The 16,605-nt window shown below is 44.6% G+C and overlaps 1 protein-coding gene across 4 annotated transcripts in view; it reads right to left on the bottom strand.

Moving 5' to 3' along the window:
- Positions 1-16,605, bottom strand: part of Srcap (Snf2 related CREBBP activator protein) — a 54,743-nt gene that overhangs the window by 16,885 nt on the left and 21,253 nt on the right. For all 4 annotated transcript variants that reach the window (XM_052760716.1, XM_052760712.1, XM_052760715.1 and 1 more), the window contains exons 16-25: positions 16,296-16,488; positions 11,835-11,971; positions 11,555-11,741; positions 8,209-8,378; positions 7,588-7,853; positions 7,113-7,400; positions 6,371-6,535; positions 5,914-6,099; positions 5,464-5,694; positions 3,661-5,132 (exon numbers count right to left, since the gene is read on the bottom strand). In XM_052760716.1, the coding sequence (XP_052616676.1) occupies positions 3,661-5,132; positions 5,464-5,694; positions 5,914-6,099; positions 6,371-6,535; positions 7,113-7,400; positions 7,588-7,853; positions 8,209-8,378; positions 11,555-11,741; positions 11,835-11,971; positions 16,296-16,488 (3,295 nt within the window). The remainder of the gene's footprint in view (positions 1-3,660; positions 5,133-5,463; positions 5,695-5,913; positions 6,100-6,370; positions 6,536-7,112; positions 7,401-7,587; positions 7,854-8,208; positions 8,379-11,554; positions 11,742-11,834; positions 11,972-16,295; positions 16,489-16,605) is intronic.

Below are 16,605 nucleotides of genomic sequence, written 5' to 3' on the forward strand. Positions count from 1 at the left end.
TGAACACAGATAGAGGACCCTCGATGCCCTTTTCTTAACTCTCTTTCCCCCTCAAGCATACAAATACATAATTTTGTGTGTAGGTGTTTTGTGTGCACCTATGTCTATGGACCACATGCATACAGTGCCCCAGAGGCCTGAAGAGGGTGTTGCATCCCCCAGAACTGCAATCATGGATGGTTGTGAACCACCCCATGTGAGTGCTGGGAATTAAACTCCAGTCCTCTATAAGAATAGCGCTTTTAACAACTGGGCCAACGCTCCAGCCCATACACATTTGAAAAAAAAAGGGAAGAAAGAAAACAAGAGAGATAAGCAGGTAACTTATTGCATGGGTGGATAAGGCTATTTCTAAAAGCCATAGGCTAGTTATCAAATGAAATCCAGTAAAAAGGTATGGGATATCTGCCTATGAGTTGATGGATGGTCAGAGAGGACCCAGAAGGCTCCCAAACAACACAGGCTATTCTTATTGCTCTTGGCTTCCCCCGAGATAAGATAGTAAGACCCTATTGCAGAAGACTCCACACATTTTGGGTAGGACCTAGCTGTCATAGTACCACAAAATGTCCAACAAACTACTGGCAGAGTAAAGTCAGCAATGGCCTTTTCTGGCTGTGAACCCTATAAGTTATAACACCAACATGCCAGGCAAGATGTGCCCCTTAGTTTAACAGTAGTATGCTATGGAAGTATCCAATTGCTTTCTGCTTAGGTTTGAGGCATCCTCCACAGGAAGGAGGTTGGTACTTTAAACCTGCCCAAAAGTCCGTGGCTGGGCTGGTAAAATGGTTCAGTGGGTAAACACTGTCACACAAGCCTGACTACGTAATTGACATTGCCAAGCTATATCCAAAACATTTCTATGTTTAGATCATCTTCTACTCAGATACCATAATTTAATAACTACCCCACTCACGCTCATGTAAGTGAGACAAATTAAATTCAGTGGGCCACCAAGAATAAAACACAAACAAAAGACTTTAAAATAGGAGGGGGTCTGTTGTGGAATAGACTATTCATTTCACTACAAAAAGATGTATTGTTTAACTATGTAAAGATGTGTTGCTGTTTCCCTTGCCTGCCTAAGGCACCTGACTGATCTAATAAAAAGTTGAACGGCCAATAGCTAGGCAGAGGAGGGATAGGTAGGGCTGGTAGGCAGAGAGAAAAGGAGAACCAGGGCTTAGCCAGACAGATAGGGAGGAAGCAGGAAAGCAGGATGGCAGGACATAGGTGAGGTAAACAAGCTTTGGGGCAGCACATAGATGAACAGAAATGGGTTCATTTAAGTTTTTTTAAAAAAAAAAAGCTAGCTAGAAAGAAATCTAAGCTAAGGCGAAGCATTCATAATTAATAATAAGTCTCTGTGTCATGATTTGGGGGCTGGTGGCCCAAGAAAGGCTGCTACAGGGAACTGGGGGAAAGGGTTCAACAGGAGTGGGAAGGAATGCAAGATAGTTATGGAGGGTGAAATGGCCAACACACACAAACACACCTTTTTAAATATTTATTTTTATGTGTATGGATGTTCTGCTTGCCTATATGACTGTACCATGTATGTGCAGTGCTCACAGAGGTGGGTGTCAGATCCTCTAAGACTGGAGTTACAGATAGTTGTGAGCCACCATGTAAATGCTGGGAATTGAACCCAGGTCCTTTGGAAGAGTAGTCAGTACTCTTAACTGCTGAGTCACCTCTCCAGCCCACTACTCGTTATTTTTTAAGTTTAAAAACAGCTACAGAAAGGCTAATCCCAAAAATTTTTGACAAGAGCCAGAAAATAAAATGGGGTGGGTGGGAACTTGCTAACAGTCACCTGGGTATCCTAGAGCTTAAAAGGGCAACTTATCAGCCTGGAGATTTGAAAGACCTTGATTGATTTCTTTCCTGTATCTGTCCTTCTAGTTTGTCTTTAAAACTACCAAATTATTGTCAGACATGGTGGTACACCCCTTTAAACCCAGCAATTGGGAGGCAAAGGCAGGGGGATCTCTGTGGGTTACAAAGCAAGTTCCAGGACAGCCAGAGCTGTTACAGAGAAGCCCTTTTTCAAAAAACAAACAAAACAAAACTTCTACCTTTTGTAAAAGCATTCACGATGCTTATAGTTTTATGTAATTACATTGTCTTCTTTTCACTGAACTGCCAATCTTATATAACATGACTAATTTTTGACCTCTTCACTGTACTTTTGATATTTGGCATAAATTTATGTTATCACTGGAGATAGTTCTTTGGTAGAACTCTTGCTTACCACACTGACAGTCCTGCATTTGATCCCTGGCACGGAGAAGAGGGAAAACAAAAACAAAAACAAAAACCTGGAACCCAACTAACCATTCTGGAGGAAGAAGAGGAAGCCCACCCCAAGTCAAGAAACTATTCTTGATTGGTGTTGGTGTTCACACTTTTTTTTTTGTTTTTGTTTTTTTTTGTTTTTGTTTTTGGTTTTTCGAGACAGGGTTTCTCTGTGTAGCTTTGCGCCTTTCCTGGAACTCGCTTTGGAGACCAGGCTGGCCTCGAACTCACAGAGATCCGCCTGGCTCTGCCTCCCGAGTGCTGGGATTAAAGGCGTGCGCCACCACCGCCCGGCTGTTTTGTTTTTTGTTTTTAAGTTTTTGAGTCAAGGTCTCACTATGTAGCTCTCTGCCTCCCAAATGCTAGGATTAAAAGTGTGAACACCGCCGGGCTACAGAGCTTTGTTATGAAACTGTCTCCAAAAAAGTTGCCAGCATTTAAATCAAGAGGCTCAAAATAGCCTATAATATAGTTCAAAGGGATCAGATGCCCTCTTCTGGCCATAAAGAGCACATGCACACACATGCGCACATATAAAGATACATAACACACACACAAAATAAACATTTTTAAAATCTTTTTTTAAAAAGGGGGACAAGCCGGGCGGTGGTGGCGCACGCCTTTAATCCCAGCACTCGGGAGGCAGAGCCAGGCGGATCTCTGTGAGTTCGAGGCCAGCCTGGGCTACCAAGTGAGTCCCAGGAAAGGCGCAAAGCTACACAGAGAAACCCTGTCTCGAAAAACCAAAAAAAAAAAAAAAAAAAAAAAAAAAAGGGGGGGGACAAATGCCAGACAGTGGTGGCACAGCACCGGGGAGGCAGAGGCAGGCAGATAGAGCTCTGTGAGTTTGAGGCCAGCCTGGTCTACAGAGTGAGGTGCAGGATAGGGCTACACAGAGAAACTGTCTCAAAAAACAAAACAAAACCCAAAAACCAACTAACCAACCAACCAACCATAAACACAAAAAAGAGAGAGCAAGCACTGGTAAAGTCGCTCAGTGGTGGAACTTTTGCTTAATAAAGAGTAGAGGTTTAACAAAGAAAAAACATCATCTCTGATAGGGAGAAAAAGACAGGATAAGATCTGAAGGGAATAGCTGGAACTTTCTGCTCCTGGGCTATTTAATTTTGTACTGTTGAGTTTATTCTTTGGTGCTGGATACAATCCCTAGCACCAAAACCCAAACTAAACATCCCCCGAGAAAGTAAGACATTAATATTTCTGTTTTACAGACTGGAATACACACCCACAAAAGAGGTGTCTATCCAAATGTGACTTGGCCCCTGACAACACTATACTTTGTAACAACACTACAAGAAAAAACTCAATTTCCAATTCCTTTGTGAAAGTAAAACTTACCAGATAGAAAGGGGAACGAGGTGGTGGTGGGGGCTGGCGTCGAGGCCGGGGCCCACTGAACGAGGTAGCAGTGGGAGTAGGGCTGGGAGGACCAGATCGCAAAGTCAGTGTCTCAGGCTCATCCTTGGGAACAGACAGACGGTTTACCATGGTGGCAGGCAAGGAAGCGGCACCAGATGCTGAAACGAGGGAAGACGCCTGGGAAGCTGGAGCCTGTGTTAAGGCTGGGGCCAGTGCTAAAGTCTGGGTGGCAGATGGACCCAGAGTGGGCACAGGAACTGGGGCAGGGCTCAAGGTCAGTGTTTGCACCGAAGTTGGGACCAGGAGTGAAGCAGATGATGATGCAGGAGCCAAAGTCAGTGTGTGAGCTGGAGTTGGGCCTACTGGAGAACTTGGAGCCAAAGGGGGTGCTGGAGCCAGAGACAGTGTTTGAGTTGGACCCAGTGGTACTCCTGGTGCTAAAGACAGTGTCTGTGCTGGCGTTGGAGTCAATGACAATGTCTGAGTTGGAAAGGGCCCCTGAGGACTCCCTGTTCCCAAAGAATGTGTCTGAGATGGAGACAATCCACCAAGAGTTGCTAAAGTTGGGGCTAGGGTCAATGTCTGTGACGCAGCCAGGCTTGAGAGAGCTGATGAAGCTGGGGTTGACACCATAGTTTGAGTTGATGAGGGAGCCAACACAGGAGTTGAAGCTGATACCAGTGATGATGAGGGTAAAGGGGTTCCCGGCATTGATGGTGTTACAGATGGAATCGGAGTCTGTGATGGAGCCAGAAGAGGGACAGAGCCTGGTGACGGAGCCAGAACTGACAGTGGAGCCAGAGGAGGAGTTGGAGAAGCGCCCAGGATTGCTGTCTGTGAAGCCGCCATAGGAGTCAGAGAAGTGGATAAAGCCTGAGATGTAGAAGGTGCTGGAGCCAGAAGGGAAGCCTGAGCTGGAGCTGAACTTGGTGATACTGGGAAAGGACTGGTTAGAGCTGAAGCTGGCAGCAGGACAGGCGAGCATGCTGGGGCCACAGCTGAGTTCAATCCTGGAACATGTGAAGAGGTGGTAGCCAGCAACAGAGAGTGACCAGATGTCTGAGGTGGGGACAAGGCTGGAGTAGTGGCCAAACCCAGAGCCAAGGCTGACACTGACGGGGAAACCCCAGCTGACGCCAAAGGTGGTCCAGAGCCTGCTGAGACAACAGCCAGTGCTGGAGCCACACTGGTCAGCAGAGCTGGACCTAAATCTGAAACAGGCAAGGGTGCTGTGATGGGGATGGCCAGTGGAGCAGAGCCTGGGGCAGACAGTGTGGTAGGGACAGAGATGGGAAGCGAGGATGACACAGGGACTGAGACTGGAGAGGACACAGGACTAGCAAGGGGAGAGGAACTGTGAACTGTCATTGGAGAAGAGGCTTGCCCAGGGAGTGAGGATGGCATGTGCAGAGAAGAAGAGATGGTCATGGGAGCAGCTCCAGGGGCCGATGCTGTGGAGACACAGAGGACAAGTTAGCTTCATGAAGAATTATTTTTCTGCTCCTGCTACTACCTGTCCCAACCCTTCCACTAACCCACAAGCTTCACCAATTTCCCAGAAACCCTTCAGTCCCATAATATGAGGTCAAAAATTTAAGGAGTAAGGTGGTTTAGCCTTTCTTTCTCTAAGATTCTGACAAATGTATCTTAAATAGGTCAAGGCTCAAGACTCATAGTAAATATGCTAACAAAGGGATCTTTTGTGACTAAGAAACCTTCAGGGCTACCAATGTCTCATTCATCTCTGATAAACATTTCTGGCCTCAGCCATTATGAACTTACCACTGACTTCAGGCGAAGGACTGTGGACCAGCTTGAGGAGGGGCCTCACTAGAGTGGGTGTGGTTAGACGGCTAGGGGTTAATGTAGGGCGTGACGTCAACACAGCTGGAAGCCCAGAACTGGAAGGCCGAGGTGCTGGTGCCAGTGGTGGGACAGGAGTCAGTCCGTCCCGAGGGGCTTGTCTTACTACGATCTTCACCACGCCTGTGTTGTTCACCGTGGATGACGGCACTGCAAGAGGAAGCCACATTGAGAGGAAGGTACAAAGAAACAAAGAGACCCAAAGGATGCAAAAAGTCCAGGGGAAAGAAAAAGTGGCAGACAGATATTGGAGATACTGGCAGGAGAAACAACACTGAGGGAAGGCTAGACACACAGTTGGCCCAGGACACGCCTGAAAGGACCAAGGCCAGGTAAGGGCTGAGTAAATACAAAGGCCAAGAGCCTCACCCTGGTTAGCAGCAAGCGGAAGGCTGAGGCCAGTGGGGGCAGGGGTGGTGCTGGGGGTCGAAGAAGGCAGCACAGAGACAGGGGTGGGGCCAGGGGTCGGGGCCACGGCCTGGATGAGGGCCACATGGGCAGGCTGGCTGATGAGGTGGTGCTGCCCCCCTGCTGACACCAGGTGCACCACATTCCCTGGGTTAAGGGAAAAGAAAGAAAGAGAGAAAGAAAAAAAGAAAGAAGCACCTATCAGCCTGAGGGCAGAGGCAAGAGCAAGAGAAAGAATAGGCAAGAAGTAACAGCTCTAGAATTACCCTTTCCTATTTTTAGCAAAGACCCCTTCCAACCATTCCCTCTGGTCCTACCCACCAAAGCTAAGGAACATAAAGGCTGACATCTAAAGAGTCACACAAACAAAGACAGAGTAAAGAGGAAAAAGGCAGGACAGGGGGTGGGTTTTACCTACTTTGCAGCGGGCGGGGCTGCCCCACAGCCAGCTGGCGCACCTGGGCACCAGTCAAAGTCAGTTTGTTGCCCTGGATTTGGAAGGTGAGAGGTTTGCTTCCCCCAGCACTCGCCACTGGACGTTGTGCCAAGGAGGCCAACTGCCCGATGCTGACCACTTCTCCAGCTACAAACAGAGAAAGCCTTATGCACACAGGACTTATGCTGTCCAAAAGCCCATCCATCTTAGACCCCCACAAAGCACCTATCTTCCTGAGTCTAAACCTTCCTCATAATTTATCATGCTCAAGAAACTAAGCCTCCACTGGGAGCCTTTGTGTTCAGTGCCATTTGTCTGTAATTTTCTTTACACTCTCTAATGGCTTACTACCAGACAAACAATACTTCCTGCTCTGTACGATCTTTTTACCTTAATTTATTTTTCTCATGATTTTGCATCCAAGAGATGAAACTCAGGGCCTTATACATGCTGGGTAAGTAATTTACCACTGAGTTACACCACCATCCTCCAAATACTTACCTTTCTGAGCTTACCACTATTTACTCATCTATGGGCCATCTCCCCTATAGAATAAACTGCGAATTCCTTGACATCTCTTATTTATGATTTACCATTATCTAGCAAAACACCTAATGTGAACTAGCTGCCTAGAACTTGGTTTTCATGCTCCACTTTTCCTACAGCTCTCTAGCATGTAGCTTTTTTATCCCAAGACCCTCAACACATAGGCCTGATAACTTACAGGGCAGACGAGCCTGCATTTCAGGAGATAAGATGAGGCGTTGTGGTGTAGAATTCGGAGTCGGCACTGCTGTAGTGGTAACAGTTGCTATGGTGGTGGAAGCGGTGGTAGCAGCAACAGGAGAGAAAGTGTAGCCGGGAGGCACTGTGAGGGGCTTCAACAGGCTAGAGGAGCCTGGAGGTGGAGCTGGGCTCAGGCGAACTGGGGCAGGTGGGGCTGGCTTCAGTGACAGGGTTGGTGTGGGAGGCCGTGAGGTCCCACTCATGACTCCCATGGGGGATGGCAACACTGCAGATACAAACGTCTGTCAGATACATCTCGACAAACGCCTTAGCTGGGCTGCAAATTCCTCCATACTACCATTCCTTCTAGCCTGTTCTACTGAACATTATGCTTCCTAATCCTTGAACTCTTTTAATTTTACTATTTTGTACCCAGAAGTAATCCCATTACACTAGGTTTCATTTTCACTCACCCTGGGGGAGAGGACCAGTGTTTGGCTGCAAGGGAGATAAGAGAACAGGTCCAGGCAGCCGGGATGCAGGAACACCTGGGGCTCCGGCAGGCGAGGCTGACACCATGAGTGGTGCTGGCAGCACTGGAGGGACTGGACCAAGGGTGGGCTGGGCTAAGACCTCAGGGCCTGGAGGGGGGCGGACTGGGACAGGGCCAAGGGGTGTCCGTGGGCTGTTCACCACCACCACTGTACGGCCTTCTTGCTTGGGCACTGGCTGCAGCATCCTATGAGGAAAAATTAAAGGGTTAAGTAGACATAGAAGGAGAATAAGTAACAAGAGAAACTAAGACAAGGCAGGAAGACTATACAAACAAAAAGAAGAAAGAAGAGAGATCTCCTTACGGAGAAAGTGGTGCAGAGAACCAGAGATAACCAGAAAGTACCAAGAGAAAACAAAACCATCAGCAACACAGGAAGGAGTCCCTCTCAGAGCTCTTCCAGTCCTTTGCTTCCCCAATCCCTTTACAGCAAGCACACTCTGAAGCCACCTGTATGAACTAACCTAGCTTACAAGTCTTTCTATTTCAATTCCTCCTTCTCTTTCAAGAAACGCATCCCCTTATTCCTTAATGCACGTACCTGTTGACTTTCATCTTGACTGGCTTGGGTCGAGGTGGGGGATCAGGAGCAGTAGCTACTTCTAACAGAATGCGGCGGGAAAGACGGTGGCGGGGTAGAAATGTATCAGCCTCATATCGAGAGACTCTACCCTCCAGGCCAATAAGATCAAACCGATCCATGTCAATGCGCTGCCACAAGAAGAAACACAAGGCATATTATCAATGGAACCATTTTGGTAACAATGTCTTGGATATGACATCAAAAGTAAAGGTTAACAAAAGAAAACTGACAAACTGGAGCTTAATAACAAAACAACTGGTTTCATAAAAAAAAAAAAAATCAGCAATGTCTTGGATACGCACACATTTCCAATGACATAAAAATGATCAATAAGCACATGAAAAGATGCTGAAGATAATCATAAGAGAAATGCAAATCAAAACTACAGTGAAATAATAATTCACATATTAACATAGCTATTACTTTAAAAAATCCTTTGGAAAGGATGTGAACAGAAGCCCTGCAACACTACTTGAAAGAAATGTAAAATATATAGCAGCAGCTATATTAGAAATAGAATTACCACATGATGTAGTAACTTTTTTTTTTTTTAAAACTGGCATTATTTCTTTCTCTTTCTCTCTCTCTCTCTCTCTCTTTTTTTTTTTTTTGGTTTTTCAAGACAGGGTTTCTCTGTATAACAGCCCAGGCTACCCTGGAACTCCATTTGTAGATCAGGTTGGCCTCAAACTCACAGAGATCCACCTACTTCTGCCTCCCAAGTGCTGGGATTAAAGATGTGCACCACTACTGCCCAGAACAACTTCATTTTTGAGCACAGATTCAAAATAGGAAGCAGGGACTCAAACAGATTATCTATACATTTAGAGCAGCATTAGTCATAAAAGCAGAAAGGTGGGCTGGGTATGGCAGTGCATGCCTGTAGCCCCTGCATTCGGGAGGCTGAGGCAGAAAAGATCTTGGGTTTAAGGATGACCTGGACATAGCAACACCCTGTCTCAAACAAATTTTAAAAACTAAATTTATTCATTCAAAAGGCAAAGCAGATGCCCACTGAGAGATAACAAAATAAAACGTAGCATTATCCACACAATGAAATTACTATTTAGTCTTAAAAAAAGAAATCTGTCTGAGAAGAGCATCTGAAGCCCTGGTTTGGCTTTGGCTTCTGCAACAAAAACTCTCACCTGGAATTCCTTGATTTCCACCCCGCTGGCCAGCCCTATAAAAACTCCCAGGCTGCTAGCCCCCACAGTGAGCCAATTCTTCAAAGTCAAAGTAAGGCTAGCACATACTCTGGAAGAGAAGTGAGGACGTGAAGTGGACAAACTGTGGGCCTCGACAGTTCTAGTTTCTGTCGCCCTCCCCTAACAGGACAGACAGATAATGAGTGTGGAAAAGGGATCCTGTATACCTACTAGCCATGCAGGGAGAGGGCACTTAATTCCACTGCAAGAGACATTAATGTCCCATCTTGGGAAACTGCCAACCCTAGCCTCTAAGCTACAAAGGGAAAACCAGGTTTTGTTTTGCCTTTTTCCCCAGTGGAGAAAAGAGGGAAGGTGAAAGAGGACTAGGCAGAGTTCCAGGTTTCTTAATGAGTCAGTCTCAAGGAGCACTATTTAAATGTATGATGGGGATGAAAGGCTATTATTAAGGTTTACATCCAAAATGGCTCCATGATTCTGATGGAAGTCCCAGGAGTAACTCTGCTACCTTCACTCAGTGGCTGACTCTGAACTAGGGACTCATGGGTGATCTGACAGCCTGCCACAGTTCCCAGTCTATTTGTAAATATGAAAGCCGGTATCACTTTGCTGGAGCTCAGACTCCAGGCTTCTTTTGCACTTCAAGAAAAAAGGAGCCAGGTGGTGGCACACACCTTTAATCCCAGCACTCAGGAAGCAGAGGCAGGCAGATCTCTGTGAGTTCGAAGCCAGTCTAGGCTACAGAGTGAGTTCTAAGAAAGGCACCAAAGCTACACAGAGAAACCAAAGAGTAAAGGAAGAACATCTCCAAGGAGCTACTTCTCTCCCTCGCCTCTATCCAGTTCACATTTGAGAATGTAAATACATGTTAACAAAGTGTTTTGTGGTGATCTTTTCTCTATTCTCTTGTTAACCACAGCCTATTATCAACATCTTCTTATTTGGGGGAGGAGGTGTGGTGTTGTATGGAAAGCTTGTTATTTATACTGCTACTAAACACTGGGATTACAAACTAGGTCACTATGATCTGACTGATAAAAATACCCCCATTGGTATTGGGAGCAGGGTATCAAAGTCTCAGGTACTTCAGGGCTATGCTAAATCTATATGGTTGAGGATGCATTTGAATTTTTAATCCTCTAACCTTCACACCTCACAAGTATGGACCACCGTGTCCAGTTGATATGGTGATGGGGATTGAACTCCATGCTTTGTGCATGCTAAGCAAGCATACTCTCAGTTGAGCTATACTCCAGGCCTAACATTCCCTTTTAAGAAGGTATATTAACTTTAAAAATGGGCTGGGGGAGGATTTTTTTTTACAAACGCTACAGTGTGGATAAACAAGTACTTTATGACTTTATTTCATCAAGTACTCAGAATAGTAACAGAGTAGAATGGTAGATGTCAGGAGATGGGGGAAAAGGAAGAGTTGTTCAATAGGTATAGTGTTTCAGCTTCAGAAAACAAAAGCAATTCTGAAGATGGATGGTGGAGATGACTGTACATAAATGCCCTTGATGTTACTGAAGTGTAGACTTAAAATAGGTTAAAATGATAATTTTGTTGACTATATTTCACTATTACAAAATAAAGGGATTCAGGATCATGGCACATGTCTGTAATCCCAGCATTTAAAAGGTAGAAGCAGAAAGATTAGGAGTTTGAGGTTATCCTGGAATAGATGAGACCCTATTTCAAAAGGTGGGAACGAGCAAGCCTGGGTGCATGCTTTTGATCTCAGTATTCGGGAGGCAGAGGCAGGAGAATGTCTCTATATAGTGAGTTCCAAGGATACATAGTAAAACCCGTCTCAACAACAACAACAACAAAAAGGTGGAGGGAATAAGAAAAAATAGTATTTATCAAATAATAAGAGATATGCCAGACATTTTCAAAAAGTTTAAACTTGATTCTCAGGCACATTGCCTATAATCCCTGCTTTTATGGACAAGGAAGCTTAGGCTAATAATTAACTTGCCAAAGGTCACATGACTAGAAAATAATGAAGCTAGGAAAATAGTACTAAGTTGATGAAATAAAGAAATAGTAAATATGCAAAAGGTCAGACCCTAAAGAAGAGGTAGGAAGGAGGTTTGGATAAGAAAGCACTAACCGTAGGGAAAACTACATACCTGGAGTGGGTGGACATCAGTGGCCCTTAGCACCAGAGAGGCGGTGCTAAAGCAGATGCCTGGGGTGATAAAAGGGGAGGTAACAGGTCGAGGGTCAAACAGATTTGGATGATTGCAGACTTTCCTCAACTGCATCAAAATGTTGATGACACTCATGAAATGGCCTGTAGCTAGTGTCTCCTTAGTTCTGGGGAAGAAAGGAAAAATAAATAAGGGACATTCTAACAGCTACCTGGATTCTAACCCAGAGTATCAGGGTCTACCCTCAGTCCTCCCTTACGTGGTCTGTGCCATGAAGTCATCATAGAGACAGCGTTGGCGCTTGGAAAGCCGGCATCGAATAACATGCTCATACTTTTTGGGCATCTGCTTCTCAACATCCACTTTAACTCGGCGAAGCAAAAAAGGTCGCAGAACCTAAAGGCAAATAAGCAGGGTGCTAACCAAAGAGTGGGCACTAAGCTCCCCAAAGTCCATCTAGATGGGTCCCAGCCCCAGAATAGGCAGAGTGCTGGTTTAATCCACCAGCAAACTGTCATCAGGCATGTCAGATACTAATTATACATAAATACAACTCTTCCTTTCATGTAACTTACTGTTTACAGAGAAGACAAACACAAAGATAATTATACCACAACATACAAGAGTGAACTAACTTTGAGAGAGGACTCAAATTACACTTGGAGGAGTGACTATCTGTTACATGATTGCAAAAATAAGTCAGGCATGACAGCCTGTGTGACTGTAATCCCAGCGCTTTGGAAGAGTGAAGCAAGCAAATTATTTGGACCCAGGAATTCAAGACCACTCTGAGCAACTTAGTGAAATCCTTACCAAAGGAGTCATATAAATAAACAAATAAATATCCAGGAGAGAAACTGAGTAAAACTTGTAGCTCTGTGCAATATACAGCTTAGTGAAAGAGAGTACTCTTAACATGCCTAAGGGCCTCCACTCAATTGCCAATGCTTTAGGGGGAAAAAAGTGGCCTTGACAGTCTAGAATTCTAGAGGCAAGTAAGTATCTGTAATCACAGGGTATGAAAGAGCAAAGGCAGGCTGATCTCTGTGAGTTCAAAGTCAGTCTAATGTATATATGCAGTTACAGGACAGCCAGGGCTATGTAGAGACCCTGTCTTAAAAAAAAAAAAAAAAAAAATTGCTGGGCAGAAGTGACACTGGCTTTTTTTTTTTTGGTTTTTCGAGACAGGGTTTCTCTGTGTAGCTTTGCACCTTTCCTGGATCTCGCGCTGTAGACCAGGCTGGCCTCGAACACACAGAGATCCGCCTGCGCCTTTCCTGGATCTCGCGCTGTAGACCAGGCTGGCCTCGAACACACAGAGATCCGCCTGCCTCTGCCTCCTGAGTGCTGGGATTAAAGGCGTGCGTCACCACTGCCCAGCGACACTGGCTTTTAATCCAAGCACTCAGGAGCCAGAGGCAGGAGGATCTTTTGTGAGTTCAAGGCCAGTGAGTTCCAGGATGGCTAGGGCTACACTGAGAAACCCTGTTTTGAAAAACAAAACAAATCTCATAGGACATAATCTTCAATATATCAATGAAGGTAAGAATACTAGTTTTGAAGGGTATTGTGGTGCATACCTTTTGAGTTCCAGGACATCCAGGGCTACTCAGAGAAACTGTTTGGAAAAACCAAACCAACAACAACAAAACTTTCCTGGTTTCTAACTTGGTTTTGTAAAAAGATGGTATGACTGACGAAGATAGAATGATAATACCAGAAATATGTGCTGACAACAGAATGAACTCAAGAGAAACTATCAATTAAGAGAAACTATCAATTAAAGATCCTATATACACCTGGGTGTGATGGCACACGCCTTTAATTCTAACACTTGGGAGGCAGAGGCAGGAAGATCTCTGAATTCCAGGCCAGCCTGGTCTACAGAGCTAGTTCCAGGACAGCTTAGGGCTGCTACACAGAGAAACACTGTCTCAAAAAAAAAAAAAAAAAAAAAAAAAAAAAAAAATCAAGAAATATCCTATATATTACCTACCCACTCAGGACTGAGTAACCTTAAGTTCAAGCCTTACTTTGGCTCCACATCAAGATCCTGTTTCCATTAAAAGGGGGATGGGGGTAATGGTTGCACACACCTTTAATTACAGCACTCAGGAAGCAGAGGCTGATGGATCTCTGTGCGTTCAAGGCCAATCTGTTTTATATAACAAGTTCTAGACCAGCCAGAGATACACAGAGACTGTTTCAAAAAGAAAAAAGGGAGGGAAAGCAAGCAAAATATGGCTTAGTGGTTGAGAAAATGTACTGCTGGAGTTAGGTTCAGACCATCCACATTGAGTGGCTCACAGCCATCGACATGTGCCAGGAGGTTCCAAACATTCTGCATTCTGGCCTCTGAAGGCTCCTGCTCATACCTGAGTAAGATCATATTCATTCTCTCTCTCTCTCTCTCTCTCTCTCTCTCTCTCTCTCTCTCTCTCTCTCTCTCTCTCTCTCTCTCTCATACACACATGCCCAAAAAAAACCCCAGCTTTAAAAAAAGTCATCATTTTATGTGTGCATGGGTGCTTTGGCTGCACATAATGGGTACATGTATGCCTGGTGCCCACAGATCCCAGATCCCAGATACCCTGGGACCCGAGTTACAGGTGATTGTGAACCATCATATGAGTGCAGGGAATAGAACCTGAGTCCCATCAAAGAGTCGCCTGTGCTCTTAATAACTGAAACATCTCTCTAGCACCCCATTATTCTTTTGTTTTTTTCTTTTCTTTTTCTCCTTCTTTCTTTTCTTTCTTTTTTTTTGGAGACAGGGTCTTACTATGTAGCTCTGGCTGTCCTGGAACTCACTATTATGTCGACCAGGCTGGCCTTGAACTCACAGAGATCTATCTCCCTCTGCCTCCTGAGTGCTGGGATTTAAAACATGTGCTACTATGCCAAGCAATTTTTCTTAAATCTATTTTTGTTGTTTTGAGACAGGGTTTCTCTATACAGGCCTGGTTACCTTGGAACTTACTATTTACACCAGACTGTCCTCAAACTCACAGAGATCCACCACCTCTGCCTCCGAAGTGCTGGTACTAGAGGTGTGTCATAAAACGTTTGTTTGGTTTGAAAAACAAAACAAAGAAAAAAAAAACAAAAATAAAACAGCTGGGTGTGATGTCACCCAACTTTCACCCCAGCATTAAGGAGGCAGAAGCAGGTAGACATCTGTGAACTTCAGGCCAGCCATCACTAAATATTGAGACTTGTCTCAAAAGCAAAAAACAGCTAGTTGGGCTATAGATATGGCTCAGCGGTTAGGAGCACTGGCTGCTCTTCCAGAGGTCCTGAGTTCAATTCCCAGCAACCACATGGTGGTGCACAACATCTATAGTGGGATCTCATGCCCTCTTCTGGAATAAAGGCATACATATATACATAAAATAAATATTTTTTAAAAATAAATAAAAGCAGCTAGTCAAAAACAGAATGCAAGTCAAGTCATCTAGAAACTTAAGCAATTATAAACACAAATGGAAAAGTTATTATCACACAGGCAATTGTCAATGCTTTGGGAAATTAGTATGCTTGTGAAATACATAAATTGAGAGGATAAAACAGCCAGAACAAAGGAGGAGAAATTACTGTGTTTAATAGTGCATACTGCTCTCGTAGAGGACTGAAGTTCAGTTCCCAGAACCCTCGTTATGGGGTTTACAACTACCTGTAACTTCAGTTCCAGGGCATTTGATACTGCCTTCTGGCCTCCATGAGCATACACATACGTACAAACACACATATGCACATAAAATAAGAATAAGTTGTCTGGAGGTGATGGCGCATGCCTTTAATCCCAGCACTTGGGAAGCAGAGGCCATCCTGATCTACAGAGTGAATTCCAATACAGCCAGGGCTATGCAGAGAAATCCTGTCTTGAAAAACCAAAAGAAAAAAAAAGAAAGAAGGGGAGGGGAGTTTGCAAAATGTTGAAATATAACTGTTAAAAAGCTTGAAGAACCAGAGATAACCTCCACCCCAAAGAAAGAGCCATGAGCTAGAGTTCAGTGATATAATATTTGCCTAACATGTGCTTAGCAAGGCCCTAGATTTAAGTTCCAGTACCACGAAAGGTGTAGTGGCACATGTCTTTAATCTCAGTGCTCAGGAGGCAGAGGCACATGCAGCTCTGTGAATTCAAAGTCAGCCCACCTAGTCTACATATGGAGTTCTAAGGCAATCAGGGCTACATAAAGAGACCTTGTCTCAAAAAAACAAACAAACCCCAACAAAACACATTAAGTAAGTCTAGAATGGGGTAGAGATGGCTCAGAGGTTAAGAGCACTGGTTGCTCTTACAGAGAACCTGCGTTTAAGTCTCAGCATCACATGGTGGCTCACAACTGCCTGTAACTCATTACCAGACTATTCACGCTCTTCTGACTTCCTTGAACACTAGGCAAAGTGTATGATAAACATAACATATGCAGGAAAACACTATACATATCAAAATAAAAACCTAAAAAGTAAACTTGTTCAGATAAAGAGAAATCATAGCACATTATCAAGACCCAAAGAAAATAAGAAAAAACATTCCCAAGTACAGAAAACAAAGAGTGACTAATGCAAGGCTGCTCAGCTTGGCAATGATTATGAACATTACAGCTTGACAACTTAGTTCACCCTAGCACTGACTTCTCCCTCTAAAGCTTTACTTGGTATTGCCCTTAACTTTTACTATTATTAACACCTTTACAAACAATGCAGGCCCTACCTTGTGAAGGCGTTTGACCAGACCTTCATTATATTCTTGGCTTCCCTCAATCATGCCAGTTAGAGGGTTAGAGAACCATTCCTTGAACTCTCGATGAGACTGGAAGACATGTGGCATTAAAAAATGCATCAAGGACCACAGCTCCATGAGGCTATTCTGCAAGGGAGTTCCTGTCAGGAGCAGGCGCCTCTGGCTGTAAAGGGAGAAGGAATCAGGATAAGGACAATCTGGAAAATCCCAACTTTCTGACCACCCTTAATATACTTCTTAACCCAGGCAGCCAACCCTTCATGCCAAGACAACTCTCCCA

Source organism: Peromyscus californicus, unplaced genomic scaffold, assembly GCF_007827085.1.
Source record: "Peromyscus californicus insignis strain IS unplaced genomic scaffold, ASM782708v3 Scaffold_4__1_contigs__length_199733344, whole genome shotgun sequence".
NCBI lineage: Eukaryota > Metazoa > Chordata > Mammalia > Rodentia > Cricetidae > Peromyscus > Peromyscus californicus.